The sequence below is a fragment of the Trichoplusia ni genome, chromosome 1 (genome assembly GCF_003590095.1).
Source record: "Trichoplusia ni isolate ovarian cell line Hi5 chromosome 1, tn1, whole genome shotgun sequence".
Lineage (NCBI taxonomy): Eukaryota > Metazoa > Arthropoda > Insecta > Lepidoptera > Noctuidae > Trichoplusia > Trichoplusia ni.
Window position 1 is genome coordinate 9,929,071 of NC_039478.1, and position 18,700 is coordinate 9,947,770.

The 18,700-nt window shown below is 36.4% G+C and overlaps 1 protein-coding gene across 1 annotated transcript; it reads left to right on the forward strand.

Annotated features, from left to right (window-relative positions):
- The first annotated feature begins 5,650 nt into the window (after positions 1-5,650).
- On the forward strand, positions 5,651-11,832 carry LOC113494045 (fatty acid-binding protein 1-like). Its single transcript, XM_026872184.1, has 4 exons — positions 5,651-5,796; positions 9,427-9,590; positions 10,002-10,112; positions 11,720-11,832. Exons 1-4 carry the CDS (start codon positions 5,727-5,729, stop codon positions 11,771-11,773), a joined length of 399 nt encoding a protein of 132 aa, XP_026727985.1. The 5' UTR covers positions 5,651-5,726; the 3' UTR covers positions 11,774-11,832.
- Positions 11,833-18,700: the final 6,868 nt, after the last annotated feature.

The window sequence follows — 18,700 nt, forward strand, 5'->3', positions numbered from 1 at the left end:
TTCATTTTTACTTTTCCAACGAAAAATCTATGGGTCATCATCGCTTGAAAAGGTCAAGACTGCAATACGGCTTATAATAACTTTGTGTTTGCATATGGCCATCCCCCTTTTTAAAACTTTAAAATATATTCATCATAAAAAAAATCAGCCTGCTAGCTTATCGGGGAGTGTCTCAAAATTGAGGTTCACAAATCCAACAGGAACGACAAACCAACAAGAAAAGTGAATGCACAGAAACCTGGGGAAAACTTCAGTGGGCTGTTTCCAAAATATAGCAAAAATCACCCTATATATACTCTGCTTTGCTGAAGCCTTTCATAAATTCAAAGATACGGAACCATAATTACATTCACCCTTTAAAATATGTACTAGCAAATTATACGATAAGTGGTCTAATTGCTACGATTATGTCCAATGATAATTAATAGGCAAGCTTAGTCAGAACTAAGCCTTCTTTGAATACTTAAATATAGTTAATAGCTAGGTATTGCTAGGGCTAACCTTAGACCATTTAATCTTTTCTTTGAATATCAGAAATTATTGGAAATCGTAATTATTTAAATCGGAACAACTAGTAACTGATCCCGATTAACTTGTTCATTTTCAGGGTTTCGTAGACAAACGGTAAAAATGGACCAGTAACAACTGAGGGTCCAGTGTCCGTCTATCTGTCACCATGCACCTCATGAACGTTGATAGCGAGACAGTTAAAATTTTCAAAAACAATGTTTTTCTGCTGCCGCTATAACAAAAAGTGTTAAAAATAAAGATCGAAGTTAAGCAACGGTGTTAAGATCTTCAATTTTTCTTCTTTTTTTTTGTACTTCAACTTATATATCTCTAGCCTACTTGTAGTACGAATATAACTTTTGACGTCTCTTCAAACGTAGTGTAGGACCGTCCTCAGGCACGGTGAAGTGATGATTTGCGCAAGATGGCAGAAGCTGGATGCGAGCAGCCGAAGATAGATCTCGATGACGTGCATTTGGGGAGGCCTACGTCCACCAGTGGACAATTATGGGCTGATGATGATGATGATGATGATGAAACTGACTTGTTTAAGATTATCTACATTCGATAAAACATTTTCTACGATACCAATTATCATTCTAATGACTCAGTTTCTATTAATCATGTTATACGTTGAAATTCAGTAAGTCTCTTACCGATAGTATAAAACCCTTTTGATAAGTACAACGCACTTTATCTTGTAGATAATGAAGAAGCAATTGTATTTTTCCTTTGGATAACACTTCCCAAAATAATCAACTGAATTCAATCCAGATTTTTTGGCCGTTCAACCTATCCCAGGGTAGGTTGAACAGCGAAAGCGAAGCAAAGTCCGCTCTCTAGTGCCGCAGTTAAAGTCAAGTTCGATGCCCAGGTCCGCACCGACTTCTAAAATGTTGTTTCCGTTTCCTAAATAAGTAGCACAGCTTCCGTGTTTCAGAAAGCAAATGAAAATATGGGTCCTTCGCCTGATCTCTCTCAGGTCATATCGAGTTACCGTCCCATCGCGCTATGACAGTAAGGGAACAGAGAGAGCACGTGTGTTGGCACACACGCCAATACAATAAATATGATCAGGAGACATTATTAAAATAATAATATCTTTCTAGATGTTTCTACAGGAACAAAAATTGTGGCGCCACTATTTATTTACATTATCAAATTATCACATCGTTATCAAAGGAAATTGTATTCATTTGAACGTGAAAATGCTGACTTTTACCTCAAATACAATTGTCAGAGAGTACGCCGAAACTTATCATATTATCTGTATGTATTTCTATTGGTCCACGCCAGTTAAATTATGAAGTGTATATTGTTGATAATATATTAATTTATAACTGTTTATTTATCTTCAACATCGGCTTGTTCTTAGAAAACAATGACAAATAAACTGGAATTATTTTTAATCTAAGCTTTCAGTGCTATGTAATTTTACAGACACGGTTTGTCGTTACCTTGGCATAACATCATCTTACGTGCTGGAGACTTACTTATAGCTTTTGCCATCTTTGTCTAACCTGTGCCATCTCTTCTTCCTTTTCTTTCAGTTAGGCTTCCTCTTCGTTCGCGGCCTTTTAAAATGTGCCTTGGCAAGGGACGTAATATTTTCCCCATAGCTCTAACATGGAACTTTATTTTGATGCTGATTTTTGAGTTATAATCGATTTTTCGACACTATCAAAAGTAATAATTAAATAAATAAATAAATAAATAAAAATAAAATAAATAAAGTAATATCTGAAACGTGAAGTCTTATTCAGTGTATGTCCGACACATTCCTATGTACCTTTGTCATGGTTTTAATTCACTCAATTAAGCCACAAAATAGATGATTATGATACATAGGTTAACTGAACCTCTCTGAAAAACTGACCGCTCTGAAAAAATAAGTATGCTCTTAAGATCCTTTTTAGATTAGATTATATTCAATTTCCATTACTAAAGTAAACATCCTTGTTTAAAAATTGCTACAAATTAAAGAATATTCTAGAAATGGCCATTTTCTGGCAATCACAAAAAATAATATAAAAGTTTTGTCATTATAGCTATCAGTGGTATCTACTGGATAAATAATATGAGTGGTTCTTGGTTCGTATATCAACTACAATTACATTTATTGCCATGCGATAAAAGGCAGATAAGCTTGCAGCTTGTAAAAAAAAGATAAAGTGCAGATTATAATTTGATGGTTCATTGTGATGGAGATATAAGAACACACCCTACTGGAGAATCCAATGTTTTAGACATTTCACTAGAGTTCATCCAATCGGGAACCATGATTGCTAATAAATGTCCATTTTAAACGTGGATCTCGTTCTATAAGTCCTCTTCTCGTGTTACCAAGACAATTAAATGAAAACCTCAATTTGACTGCACGGATAGCTGTGGTTAAGGTCACCACGCCAAACCGACAATGCGCGTCGTGTCGCAGATTCTGTGGTTGTATGTGGACACACACACATTTTGTAATCCACGAATGCTTGTCCTCAATTGCACGCCATCGAGATCTATCTTCAGCTGCTCGCATCTAGCTTCTGCCAGCCGTCTTGCACAGATTATCACTCCACCGTGCCTGAGGACGTCTTACACAACATTTGCCGAGATGTGACCTTAATTAATTCTCATATCACATCAGTACTCACATTTCAGAAGAACTGTTTACTAGGTCCTTACATAAAGCTTCTTTTTATAACAGTAATTAAATAATTAATGAATTGTAATCGATACTGATCATAGATATAGAAGACGGATTGTGGTCTGGGCTAGACGATAAAAAGTGTAATTTCATTTACTATAAATGTCAATTTATCAATGTCTATTAATATGTTCTCAAGTGAAACAGTCACGACCTTAAATGGGTAGGCAGAAACCTTAGGCAAAATTGTGATAAGATAAATACGGTTATCGAATATTTGTGTCACTAGGCAACTGAGTATGGCGATATGGTGTTTCTTGCCGGTTCCTCTCCATGGGAATGACATTTTGACATCGCACTAGAGGACGAAACATTTTGATCTGATTTTGCAGCGAATTCCGAAGTGTCACGCTATCGATTTCAAGTCCTCCACCAAGGGAGCCTATTTGGGCCGGTTCCTGCCAGACCAGTGGAATTTTCCCTCTCTCAAGTCTCTGGTACAAAAAGGGCTGAGGAAGAAACATGGTGGGTTAAAGTCAGTAAAAGTCTGACACTCCGATCAACCCGAAGCAAAAGGAGACATTTGATTATTGCCTATCCGGAAAAAAGTTCACAAGACAAATTAGTTTTGCGTTACATTATAAATATCTAATAACAGCAGTACAAATAAAATCGATTTGTCAAATTAAAAAAATCACTAAAGATTATCAAAATATCATTATGAAATCATAAGACAGAAATTGATTTTCTGCACGAGAGTAAACTATGATAAAAAACACCTGAGGAGATGTGCAGTCAATATAGTAATAGCCTATTGGTTCGGTTCAAATGCTAAGCCAAAGATTGTACTGTGAGAACCCAACACACCAATGTCTTTCAATTTCATTTGAGCATTGCAAAGCAATTATGACTTGCTAAAAACGGATAACGATAACATCGTGAGGAAACCAGCACACCTGAGAATTCTTTAGGAGTTTGTTGCGTCAGAGATCCAAATTCTACATCAACCTTAAAAAAAGGAGAAGAAAGTGATGAAGACGAATATATTAAGCAGGAAGATGACTTACCTAATTAGCATTGTATTTTTTTTCAGAACAATCGGTCAATGTTCAATATTAAAATTAATTGAAAAAGATTTTATATTAAAGTTATCTGAAGGGCATTTAAATTCCGTTTCAAATTCTAAAAGTGATGAATAATAAAAGGGTTCTTCATTCTTCTTCATAGGACTTAAAAGATCATTTACGTGGTGACAGATTTTTTGATTTTTCACTTGCTTATACAAGAACACTATCGATTTTTTTTATACTTTTCTGGCAATTGTTACGACCGAGTCTTCCACTTGTTTTAGACTTCTCGTTAATTTCTCGAACACCCTTTTTTGGTGGAGTTGGTGGAGAAGAGGATAAAAACCATTACAAGCCAAAAAAAAATTGAAAAAACGATTATTGTTTCTTTATTTATTCGATTTACGCCGCGCGCCGTAGACCTATTGCATTATTTTCGTTCGTAGAGTTTACTAGAGGAGACGAAAGAATATGGTAAAACCAGGATAACGTCAAAATTAATCTTATTCGATGACTACACCATGATGAAGCAAAATTGGATTTTATTGCCCTTTACCGTATATAAATGACTGGTAACGCTGAATATTGGTAATTAAAATACTGCAACACACAGTGAAAAGGCAATTTTGAGTCTATTTTTTAATTTCAATAAATAAAATAAACATTAACCAATTCGTACTTATTTGAACCCGATAAGGGATATTCCTCGTTTACTCTGATCAGATCCATTTAATTTATGGAGATGCTGAGTCCAAATTTTCATCCTTTGCCCGGCTTTTCTTTGGTAAGGCGGGAAAATTCTCCTCCACATGACATCCAGGATCCTTCTTCGAGGAAAAAGCAGGTAGTGTCAGACTCTTACTGACTGAACCTGAACCGCCGTGGTACGTCTCCAGCGGTTGTATATGGCCGTCGGGATCAGTATTCGAGAAATAGGCTGTCACACAAGACTTCAATATGAAAATAAAGTTTTAAAAATTTGTATAAATTCTAATATCATTTGGTTATAGATATATAGGTATGACTTACCTACAAATGCTGATAAATGTTACTAACTAAACTGCTACCACTTCTATCATGGAATATAAAAATTGGAGGAAGATCTATCTAGAGACGGTAGTTACGGCTTTTTTTAAGAAATTTAGTCTTTTCAGGCATATTTGTAAGGGTAGACTGCCACTATCGATATTTAATATTTCTAATTTAATTAGGCGTCAAAAAGAGGATTGTTTCAGACACCTTAATACGTTGAATGATATCAGTCCCTACGGCTATACTACGACAGTAGCACTTCCATTTATTAACCTCTATTCTATGATCTCAGTCTACAGTCATCACTATAAAACTATCATAAAATAATATCAATACGGCAAGATCAGTCTAATAAAACTTATCAAACATTTATATAGCATCTATTATCTTTACCTCTTGGGATTATTGCAGGCTATATAATAATAGGCAAGTGGTCTGTATCCGTTTAGTTAAGACTTATCTGTAGCAAACTGACCAACATGGCTTTCCTTGGCAAGGAATACAAATTCGTTTCTCAAGAGAACTTTGAGGAGTTCGTCAACTCTTTGGGTAAGTTAAAATTTTATTTAAAAAAAAAGTTTCCAAAAATATAAAACTTATCCAACAGAAACAAGGTTTCTTCTTATAATAATGATATGTTGAAAGTACTTACAAATATACTAGAACTAGAATATGAATAACCATTGGTTCGGAAAATAAAATTGATAAATAATTGAAAGTCATATTCTCTTAAAGCGCATAAAAAATTAGGTTCTCAATTCGTCTGTATTTTGTTTTTCTTTATGCTTTGTTACTTTAGAAGTTCGGACTGGATGAACCGATTTTAATAGCGACCAATTTAGCGTGTCAAAAAATTTAATGAAAAAGTTTGGCTCAGTAGTATTTTGTATGAAATTCGTTTGCATGTTTGTTTTACGTCTTAAGGTAATATTTTTATGGTTGTGGAAGAACATCGGAATCTTTGTCTGAAACCCCCAGTGTCGCGATTTATTTATTTAATATTGGATCTCCAACAAAGAATACACAAAAACACATTTGCAAACAAAAAATAGTGTACATTTGAGTTGTAGTCCCTCAATTACAGGAGATCACGATTCTTCGCACTGGAGCAGTTATAGTATTAGTATTAATAACGCAAGATGACTAAAACCTTCTTGACTAAGACTTTCCATACTGAGGTGTGTATATTATGATGAATATGATAATGTTTGATAAGATTTTATGAAACTGTTCTTTTTTTATCAAGTGTTTTAATGATTCATTTTGTTTATATCGCCTTTGCATGAGTTGGAGGCCACGTCGACACACCTCTCATTATATACCTACAAATTGGTCAGTAAAAGTGAATGAGGTAATGGTTGAACTCCTATTTGAGTTTTTGATCATGTACCGACCTGAGATGTTGCGAATATCCGCATCCACAAATGCGGATTTTCGGCATGGATTTCGACATCTGTATTCGCAACAGTATCCGCAATGATCGATGCCGATTTTGATTCCCAAAATTGAATACATATTCTTCGATTCTCTAATTTCTAATCCAGCGCAATCGAAAGATACAGATATTTGTGACGTATTTTTTTCTACTCGCTGGGAAAGGAAAACCTGCAGGCTATTTCCCGTGAACTCAGAATGTTGAAATTTCTTGCAAGGTTTTTTTTCATCACAGATCCACTAAAACATTGACTAAATATATCCCATCATATAATTTTCACAGTGATTCTACGAACCCTCAGCGAGCAATTCCAACTCGCACCTAGCCAGTATTTTATTTTTATACCTAATCGAAATTATATTATTTATGAGTGTTATATCAACTTTTATACGCGCTATTAACCTAGACCGCATTAAAATAATCTAAATAGTACAAAATCCATGAACTTGAAAAAGAACATATATTATCATAAATATGACACATCTATTATGTTATATTGATGTCATAATTTAGATTTTGTCAATTCGATATTCTACTTAATAAGCTACAAGGAATAGGTATCCGCGGAAAATCTTACCAATGGTTCAAATCATATTTGGAAAATAGAGAACACCAAGTCGAAATAGAATTTTACAACGAACATACAAAAGAAATACAACACGTTCGGTCGGATAGCAAGCAAATTAACGCCTCAATACCCCAAGGGAGTGTAATTGGATGCCTCTTATTTATTATCTATATAAATGACCTCCCTTCGATCATAAATGAGTCATGTGTTTTGTTTGCCGACGATATCTCAGTACTAACTTCTTGTCAAGACAATACTAACCTCACTAAAAAGCTTACTAGTATACTCGACAAAATAGTAACTTGGATGACAGAACACAACCTAGAGTTAAATTTTAATAAAACTAAAATTATGTCCTTCTATCCACATCAGAAAACTCCTTTAGAAATAAAATTTAATTACAATAATGCTGAAATAGAAACTGTTAAAGAATTCAACCTACTCGGCTTATCTATAGATACAAATATAAACTGGAAATCACATATTAAAAAGATCAGGTCAAAGTTATCAAAATTCGCCTATGCCCTCCGTGAAATTAAAAAAGCAACAAATCTCTCTACTGCTCTGGTTACGTATTATGCCTATGCAAACGCATGGTTAAACTACGGCGTTATACTATGGGGTAATAGTACAGACGCATCCACACTTTTCATACTACAAAAACGACTTATTAGAATATTAGCTAACATAGAAAACACAGACAGCTGCAAACCCTTTTTTAAAGAACATAAAATTCTAACCCTTCCCTCCATATATATCTTAGAAATATGCAAATTCGTTAGACATAATCAAAAACTCTTCACTACACGCGAACACATACAAACTAACTATACACTGCGACACAAAAACAGGCTAAACCTACCAGGGTCTAAGCTGACAATACACTCTACAAGTACTTTAGTAATGTCAGTCAAAATATACAATAAATTACCAGATAAAATTAAAAATGAACAAAAATGTAACATATTTATAAACAATTTAAAACAATTCCTCATCCAAAAATGTTATTATAGTATAAAAGAATATTTAAGTGATAAAGTAAATAATTAAAACAGAAATAAATAAATAGTGTTAATTTATATAGAATAATAATAAAATATATTTATAATTTAAATTCATAGAAATGTAGATATGAATACCAAAACCAAATGTAGATAAGAATTGTAGAAATACTTTACCTATATTATTATTAATTTGTAAAACTGAAAATGTTATTAATAGCCCTCCTCCAAATTCTTATTTTTGTTATGCCCGACAGGGCCCACAATGCTCCAAAACTAATGTATCTTGTGTACCTACCACCTAAGTTCACATTGTGGAATGCAATAAATGTATTGAGTATTGAGTATTGAGTAGAATCGGTCAGTCATAATGGACTTTTATTATATTTGTTTTATATGATAAAATATCGAGGACTCGATTTGATAACCATCTGAATTAAGTCAATGACTGTAGTAATCATTTTTTTACTCTTCATCATCATCATTCACAGCCTTTGTCCTCCCACTGCTGGGCATATTCCTCCCTTTCTCATGCCAATGCCTAGGGTCCTGTATGTACTTCACATGTTTAAATTTGAAGAAATCATGCAAGCAAATTACCTTTTAAAGAATGTAATTCTTTACGAGAATATAATTGAGAAAGTTAATTGAAGCGATTGGATTGTTTAGAAGAAATACTTGTAATAAGTACAATGGATTCGAAAATCCTTTTTTTGGTGCTAGTCCTTTTTTGGTTAGGCGGAGGAAGTCTTTATGGAGTCTCTATGGACTCCCTGGAGGAGAAAAGCGTTGTGGAGATTGTGGAGTCAGACTCTTACTTACTGAACTTGAACCGCCGTGTTATGTCTTCCGCTTCTGGACAATGCACTTCATCTCGCTCTACACCCGGGATATTAGCTGCAATAGAGATTTTTTCCAGGGTGAAAAGCAAGTGACTTCAGGCCTAGGCGATAAGGGAATATGTTTTGCCGACTAAAAAAACCGCGGCCACCTTCCCTAAGCCAGAGTGCCAGAATCGGTCACGCATGCTGCAATAGGCCTGCCTTGCTTACTCGCTTAAATGTCTACCTTCATGATATAACATCTTACCTCGTAAACGGTGTATTCCTCGCAAATAAATATTTCGGAACTTGTAGAAGAGGAAATACTTAAAAACTCTAACCCTTGATCCCCAGGTCTTCCCGCTGATCAGGCTCAAGGCTACCTCAACTTCAAACCATCGCAGAAGTATGAGAAGGACGGAGACAGCTACGTATACACGTCAGTAACGCCCAGCGGCCAGACCCAGGTTAAGTTCCAGTCTGGTATCGCCTTCGATGAGACCAACGCTGGACGTAAAGTAAGTAGCTATGGCACTCTCGAAATAAGATTGTTGCAATAGGGATGACGATGACAGAAGAGTAAACATCTATGTTGTTCCTTAGGAACATAATCCATACTAATACAAATGCGAAAGTATCTCTGTCTGTCTGTATCGCTTTCACGCCAAAATGACTGAACCGATTGTAATGAATTTGGTACACCTAAAGATTTACAAAGATAAACTGCTTTAAAGTTTAAAAGCTTGTGAGGGGGTCTGTGACGTAACGAATTTGTAAAATTTATACACAGACATAGACATCTCGCCAAGTTCCATTTACATTTAGGAAAATCATTTGTATTTTAAACAAGTGCTTGAAAGCATCCCGTACATAACATAATTATCTTGTAGTTGCAGCTTTTGTTCTAAAGACAGATTTTTTTTTTCCAGTGCAAGACTGCCTACACTGTTGATGGCAACACCGTGACTCAGGTTCAGACCTACGAAGACGGCACCACTTTCACCTTCACCAGACAGTTCAATGGCGATGACTTGACCGTGGTACGTAACTTGACTGCACGGATAGCCGAGTGGTTGAGGTCATCACGCCAAACCCACTGAGCGCACGTGTCGCGATTTCGATCCTCGCGTAGGACAAGAATTAGTGAGATCATCGAATGCTTGTCCTGAGTCTAGGTGTCTTTGTGCATGTGACTTGAATGCTTGTGAAATCCCCTGCGACACAAGGATTAAGTTCCTTAACACGGGAACGTTCTCAAAAAATTGTTGGACTTTAAACCTAAAATATCACTAGTTTAATTTTCGTACGTGCTTTACGCAATGTAGTATTTCCAAAACAAAAGTTTAATATCGAATGTGCATATTACAAATTCAATAAGTAATTGCCTGCTAAAAACGGTGAGGGAAAACATCGTGTGAAACCAGTTGACCTGAGATTATTTCAGGGATATTTTGAACCCACTTCAGAGGTAGCATTAGGTAAACATAAGATTTAAGAAGAATAAAATCTGACTTTTGCACGATTACTTTACTTTAAGTCAAAGCAATAAGGTTTATTTTCGTACAGTCTATAGAATTTGTGAACATAAGTCCTTAATCATCATCTATCTGATTGTTTAACGTTGTTTTATTTAACTTATATTCAAAGCAGTAAGGTTGATAATTGTATGTTTTTACTAAGATATTATGCATCGTGAAAGCACCTAGATATTTAATTGCAATGTCATCTGTCGTATGCAAAATCAAGAGCATTACGATTACTTTAAATAATCTGTTTTTAGTATCAGGATAATAGCGCTCAAATCAGGTATTAGTTAGATTACCTTGCAAAGTGACAGCAAAATTTGTTTTTTTAAGGCTGCTCTTTCGTAAAAAGCTTTAAAAAGCGTGCAGATGAAACAGCTTTTCGTCGGCACTTACAGAGAATTTATATCTGCAAAAAATAATTAGTAATCTACATGATATGATACGTAGTTTGGTTTAGCCTAATTTTTCTATTGGCATCCCAAATCACCTTCAATACGTGGAGATAAAACCATTTTACTGCTTTATTTTTAATAAAAGAACATTAGAAAAATCTACTGCTTTGCAATACAAAGGAAAATGATTTGGTTTGGTTACATTTTAAAAATATGTCTGATTTCTATAATAACTATTAAAAAAAAGCGTCCCTTATAAATACTGCATCTATATCAAACCCGCACTCGTCCAAATACACAAGGTCACTAGCGAGAATACAAGCCTTAAGTAAAACTTCTTTAGGCGCGACTTCGACGTCTTTTACTTGGCTGATATCTTTAAAGAGCTAAAATTTATAACTATAATGGAATTAAGAAATGCTTTTTCCATTCCTCATTTCTAAATTTCTGCGTCAGGGTGTAAGAAGTTGATATTTTTTCCTTGAATTTTAGGACCATTTTAACATAATTACGATCTACGATAGCAATTGAAAAGTCAACTTTTAAATGATTTTTATTCAACAAAGATAATATAATTGTGCAATTATCAGTGTCAATGGCTATTAATCGACCACTTTGATTTTTACCGACTCAAAAAAAGAGGTTGAAAATCTATCTACGTTATTGGCAAATAAATGATTTCTATTTCTATCTACTACATGTTTTAATAGTATTCTTGTCTCCTTCCAGACTATCACCAGCTCCAAATGGGACGGCGTCGCTCGCAGATTCTACAAGGCTTAATTTATTTTTTTACCCTCTAATATTTGTACTGTATGCCAATAAATTATTGATAAATTGTTTTTATTATTTTTCTCTTCATATTTATCATTAACAATAGACAGACTGACATGGAAATCTTACAAGGGTTTATTTCTTCCAGTAAAGATAAGCTTACACTTATGACATCAAAAAAGCACAAAATTCGTGATATAAGAAAATAACAAAAATATTTAAGTGACCCATTTGGAAATATAAGGTACCCCCCCACATCTGGTAAATAGCTGAAAGGAATTCATGATAAAGTAAATATTAATTCGTGTACTTACCTTATTAAATAAATATAAATTTTGCTTTGAATATGTTGTTGGTGAATTAAATGTTGACTCTTATTTTCCTATAATATTTAGCTACAGATATCAGAAAAAGGTAAAATAGTGATAATCTCCCTGTAATCAAGGAAAAAACAATTTAACTTCTAAAGGTGGTATTAAAAGACCACTTTTCTCATCCAATGCACTCACGCATACAATATCTTAATCGATTAAAAAACAAATATGATAATATCAGCTGATATCTGAAATAAATTAATTTCAATTTTACGACATCATAATAAGACTAATGACTAATACCGGTTTACTACTCAATCTAGTTTCGACCAAAGACTCTACCATAAAATCTTGAAGTGCAGATATTTCAACATATCTGCCGGGACAGCGGGATTGTCCGAAAGAGTAACCGTGGCCCCGGTAGACGAAAGGCAAAGGAAGGAACATGAGTGAGTTTTTGCCAGTAGAAGTCTGACAGTTCTGCTCAACCCAAAGCGAAAAGAGTCGTTGATGATTTCACATCCGAAAAAAAAAGATATTTAACACATTAGGTCGAAAAATCGACCTTTGACTTGACAGTCTGTTTACTACGTTATTAAGTTAAAACGAGTAAACTGCAAAAATGTCTTTATTATTGCCTTGTATTACATTTTTGCCTTGTATTACATTTTTTATTTATTTGACGCGTGAAATGTCACCGCGTCGGTGAGTGAACTCGTACTGGCCGTCTGGTTCGGCGCTGTCGTCACTGCCTCCGCGCTCCCGGACCCCGCACCCCCGCTGTGGTCTTGTGCGTTGTCAACATACTCCCCCCCCCTTGGAAGCTGAGGTTCCAAGGAGCTCACGGGAATCTCCGGTGGGCAGAACGCAGACCTTTGTCAACGCTCTTTTGATGATGCCCTTTGACGTAGCAATGTCAACAACTCTGCAGATTCCGTCAGGTCCATTGTATATTTTGGTTATGCGCCCCAGGAGCCATTTCATCGGCGGTAATTGATCATCCTTGACTACGACCATGTCTCCAATTCTTACATTGCTCCCACAGGATCGATGCCATTTAACTCGCTGCTGAAGTTCAGACAAGAATTCTTTTGACCATCGAGACCAGAAGTGTTGTCTCATTCGCTCCAGTTGCTGGTATCGGTTTATGGAGATCTTGGTTGTTGTTGGAGACGGTAATGACGATAAAGGACGCCCGATAAGGAAGTGCCCGGGTGTTAACGGCGTAAAATCTGAAGGGTCCGATGACAAAGGTGTCAACGGACGCGAGTTCAAAATTGCCTCAATTTGCGCAAAAAGAGTACAGAGCTCTTCGAAAGTTAGGCTTGTATTTCCCGCTATACGTTTTAAATGAAATTTAGCCGTCTTTACGCCAGCCTCCCAGATGCCACCAAAGTTGGGTGCATAGACCGGACTAAATTTAAAATCTATGCCCTCACGGACACCGAAATCAGTGACGGAGCCGTTGGCGGACCGCAGCATTCTGCCTAACTCGTTATTCGCTCCTACGAAATTTTTGCCATTATCGCAATGTATTGTTTGTGGCTTACCGCGTCTAGAGATAAATCGACGTAAACATAGAATGAATGCGTTAGTACTCAATTCGCTTACAACCTCTAAATGCACTGCTTTAGTGGCAAAACAAACGAAAATACACAAGTAACATTTACTTGTTTTCGCACCACGACCCTTGCGACTTGAAATTAGAAAGGGACCGGCGAAGTCGGTGCCACACGTCTCAAATGGAGGAGCCGGATTGACACGCGAGATAGGTAAGTTACCCATTATTGGTTGAACATTTTTACCCTTTAACCTGGTACACGGAACACAATTATGTATAGTTTGTGTTGCTAGAACTCTACCTCCGATGGGCCAAAATTCTTCGCGAATTAATGACAATAATTGTGTTTGTCCACAGTGTAAAAGACGTAGGTGTTCATGCTTAAATAAAAGCTTCGTAAACGCATGTTTGGAATCAATAATAATCGGATGTTTCTTACTATAGGATACAAGTGCCCTTTGAATGCGACCTCCTACACGTAAGACCTTATTGTCGTCTAGAAACGGATTTAAAGACGAAATTCTCGATTTACGATTAATACATCCCATTTTCTCTAAAGATTGGATTTCGTTTTTAAACGATTCTCGTTGTGACATCTTGCCCAACATAGATAATGACGTCCTTAATTCACTAACTGTTAAATTGCCTTTAATTCTATTTGTTTTGCATTTACAATTTTCTTTAAACCGTAATATGTACGCCAAAACTCTTTGCATTTTATAAAGGTTAGAACAAGTAAGAAACAAATTGAAACTAGAATTATCTTCGCTTTGTACAGTCAAACTAACCTTTGTTTCAGGTAGTATCGTATGTAACACCTTATGTACTGGCCATTCTTCCTCAGGTTGTGTCAAAAAAGGCGCACCATTCCACCACAATTTATTTCCTATTAGGTGTTGCGGTTGAACTCCTCGAGACGCAAGGTCAGCTGGATTGTCCTTCGTAGGTACATGCCGCCACTCATATTTCGAGGTAAGTTCACGAATCTCCCCTATGCGGTTACACACGAAAGTTTTTAGTGTCTTTGGCTCTGAATTAATCCATCCTAAAACTATAGTCGAGTCAGTCCACAGCATACAACGAGAAATATCGAAACCTTTAAGACGTAACGACTGCATAACCTTAGTAAGTAGGCGAGCTCCCAATAAAGCGCCCATTAGCTCCAGCCGAGGTATTGTTAGCTCTGGCTTCAACGGGGCTACCTTTGCCTTGGCACAGAAAAGATGCACTGTAACGTTTCCTATCTTATTGACAGACCTAAGATATAAACATGCACCGTAAGCTGCTTGCGAAGCATCTGAAAAACAATGTATTTCTATATTGATTGGAGCCTCACCAACAACGTGCCTAGGAACCTCTAAAGTTGATAAAAAATGCAGATTTGATAGAAACTCCTGCCATTCGTTAGAAATATTATTTGGAATAGGATCATCCCAGCCGTTTTTTAGCAACCACAATTTCTGAATCAACATTTTAGGAATGATTATAGTGGCCGACAAAAGTCCAAGAGGATCAAATAATTTTGACGAAGTCGACAGAATATTCCGTTTGGTCACCTTTGGAACACTCTCAAGTGTGGAACAAAACCGTAGAGTATCAGTTTGAGGAGACCATTTTAACCCTAAGACCGTAGATTCTTTACAGAAATCCTGGCTTTGATTAGTTATTGGAATATCATCGAAAATATCCGGTACATTAGTACGAAATTTGCGCAACGGCAAGCAAGCTTCCGAAAGTTTACAGATCACTTCTTTCAAGTTCTGCTGTAACTCCTTCCGAGAATTTGAACCCGTATTCAAGTCATCTACATAAAAATCGTGTTGAATAATATTCGCGACATCCGGGTTATTACATTCTTCTGCCAACTTTAGCAAACATCGCGTACTTAGGAATGGAGCCGAGGCTGTTCCATAAGTTATTGTATTCAGTTGCAGAACCTTTAGTGGCTGATCTACATTGTCCCTCCAAACTATTAACTGCAAGTGTCGCTGTGATTCATCCACTTCAATTTGCCGGTACATTTTCTCAATGTCACCAGTAACGACAAACGCATTTTGCCGGAAGCGCAACAGAATTGAAAATAAATCATCCTGCACCACCGGCCCTACGAGCTGAATGTCATTAAAAGACTTGCCACTGGTAGTTTTACACGACGCATCGAAAACTACGCGCAAACGTGTTGTCTCACTATGTTCACGTATCACAGCATGATGCGGCAGATAATAACCAAAGACAGGACGATTGATGGGTGATAAATGACCCAACCGTTCATATTCATGAATGAAATTCTTATACTCTTCCTTAAGAAGTGTTGATTTATTAAGTTTTTTCTCTATAGTAAAGAAACGACGTTTAGCTATATTATAAGAATCACCCAAAGACCCTTCAGGTGACTCACTCAAAGGAATTTTTACTGAGAAACGGCCTTCTTTAGTACGTTTTGCATTTTCAAGAAAATGACCTTCACAGAAATGTTCTACCTTTGAGAAATATTTTTTGACTGGAGGTAGTTCCTCAATGTCCCAAAATCTAGACAACGAAGCTTCAATATTTTGTGAAAAATGACAAGCTTTAATATGTGGTCCAGAACTCCTACCAGTCGGGCCGGAAATCAACCAGCCTAACTTAGATTCCTGAAGAGTAGGCTTATTTCGCCCGAGTCTTATCTGACGACCATGCACGATCTCCCAGAACACATCTACCCCCAGTAAGACATGAATATCGGAGGGACTGAAGAAACTCGGGTCAGCCAGCTCAATATCAGCAGGTAAATTTAGCTTCGAAGTGTTTATTTCAACACCAGGCAATTTACCTGTAATTTGTGGTATAACAAGACATGACACTGTCAACTGAAACGAATTAATTCGAGAATTAATTCTAAAGTTACATTTCTGTGCAGTTGCATTTACATTTTTGTTAATACCCAATATATTTATAGGAGTAATCTCAGAGACAGGCAAACTCAATTTTCTTATTAGATTTTCTGATACAAAAGATGATTGACTCCCGCTATCTAGTAGCGCCTTAACGGTATAAGACTTCTTCGATTTTGGTTCTAAGATTTCTAATTGAGCAGTACACAGTAACACTTGGCAAGGCATTACGGCAGACAGGGACACATTTTTATTGTCACTGTCACCTTGAGAGCTACCTGGTAAATTACTGAACTCATTATTTTTATCTGACAGTGCATGTAATAGTGTATTATGCTTTGAATTACAGTGCTGACAACCCTTCTTAAAGCAGCGAGTGGAACGATGGCCTGGCCGGAGACAGTTCGAGCACAGTTTAAATCTGGCTACTTCACTCGATCTCGTTTCCAGGCTCATATTTTTAAACTTGTCACACTCATGCAAGAAGTGATCTTTATTACATATAACACATGACTTACTACCTTTCTTTTCATTTGACGCAACAAAAGATTTAGTGACTTTATGTTCTTTGCCGTGAGAAGTTTTTTCAAACTTAGAAGTATCAACCTTATTGAATTCTACAGTTTCCAAAACATCCGCACGATTACGTAGAAATGTATAAAAATCATTAAGAGTAGGCGACTCATACAGAGAATTCCTGTGCTCTTCCCATTTGCGACATGTGGCGCCATCTAGTTTACTTGTCATCATAAAAATAATCAACGTATCCCACGCATCAGTTGGTTCATTTAAAGTACTAAGAGCTCGTAAATTTCGAGTGAAATAATCAATCATATAACGCAATGCTTTGTGAGATTCCTTTGCAAGAGATTGAAACGAAAATAACGCTTTTAAATGATTATTAATCAAAAGTCTAGTATTATTATACCTGTTGCAAAGAAGCTCCCAAGCTACCTTATAGTTTTGAGCCGAAAAGGAAATTGATTTAATAACGACAGTGGCGCCCCCTTCCAACGACGAACGTAAATAATGGAACTTATTTATGTCGGGAATACACTCATTCTCATTTATTAATGAATTAAACGTATCGCGGTATTCCAACCACTTTAATGCATCTCCATCGAAATGAGGCAAATCTATAGTTGGCAATTTTACATTATTGAATAATTTGGACGACTTGGTAGAATTATTATCTTCAAAGTTATTTTCATTCTCCTTATGCGCCTTCGAATAACGTTGAATATAGTCCTGCGCTTGAGCAATTAATGAACAAAATTTGTCTTCTATTACTTCTCTCTCGCTGACCTGTTGTTCAGGATCGGAAGATAATGATTCTATATTGCCCTGAACCTCGTCAAATTGCGATAATAACGATTGAAGTCTAGTTAACTTCAACTGAAGTTCGTCAACTTGAATTTTAGTAACGACCTTAAGGTCAATAACTTGAACATTATTCAAGTATTTTGAAAAAGTAGTAATTCTCGCTTTAATCGTACCGCGAATATGAATTAAAGCCTTTAAATCGTCTGCCATAGTTATAAGTTAAATACCCTAACGTAACTTCTAGCGAATAACGCGTTATGCAGAACACAGCAATATGAAAAAAGCCAAACCGTGCACACCGCTATAGCTATGTAAAGCGGGTCAACGACCGCAAACTGCCCGCCAGCTGATCCCGGCGCCGCGATGACGTAGCGAAGCTCAGCGTACTTGTGCACCGGACAGGCTGATCCGTCTCGTGGCTCGTAGATTCTGGTGGCTGTCGCAGTGCCGGCAGCTGAAATAGTCGGCATATGCCTTTAAACTAACTGCTTAGCGCATTCGTGCGTATATCCTTATTATTCAAAGCAACCGCCTGCAATTCGAATAGCTAACGCTGTCACTAGCTGTATATAGATGCATAAACAAACCCAAGCTAGCGAGCAATATGACTACGAATACAGGTTATGTATGATAAATGACTCAACTAATTCCTAAGAATTATCGAGCAGAACCATAACACATATAAGGTATATTTGCAGACAGACAATACGTGCAGACAAGCCTGAAATCTGTGTGCAAAACCATTATATTCGCATGCAAAGCGAGGCAAGTTGAACTCGGAATTATAAAATAAATTTTACGAATTTTAAATTGAAATATAAGGAAAAAAATGGCTACTTCCTTGAACGAGCTCCAATGCAGCGAT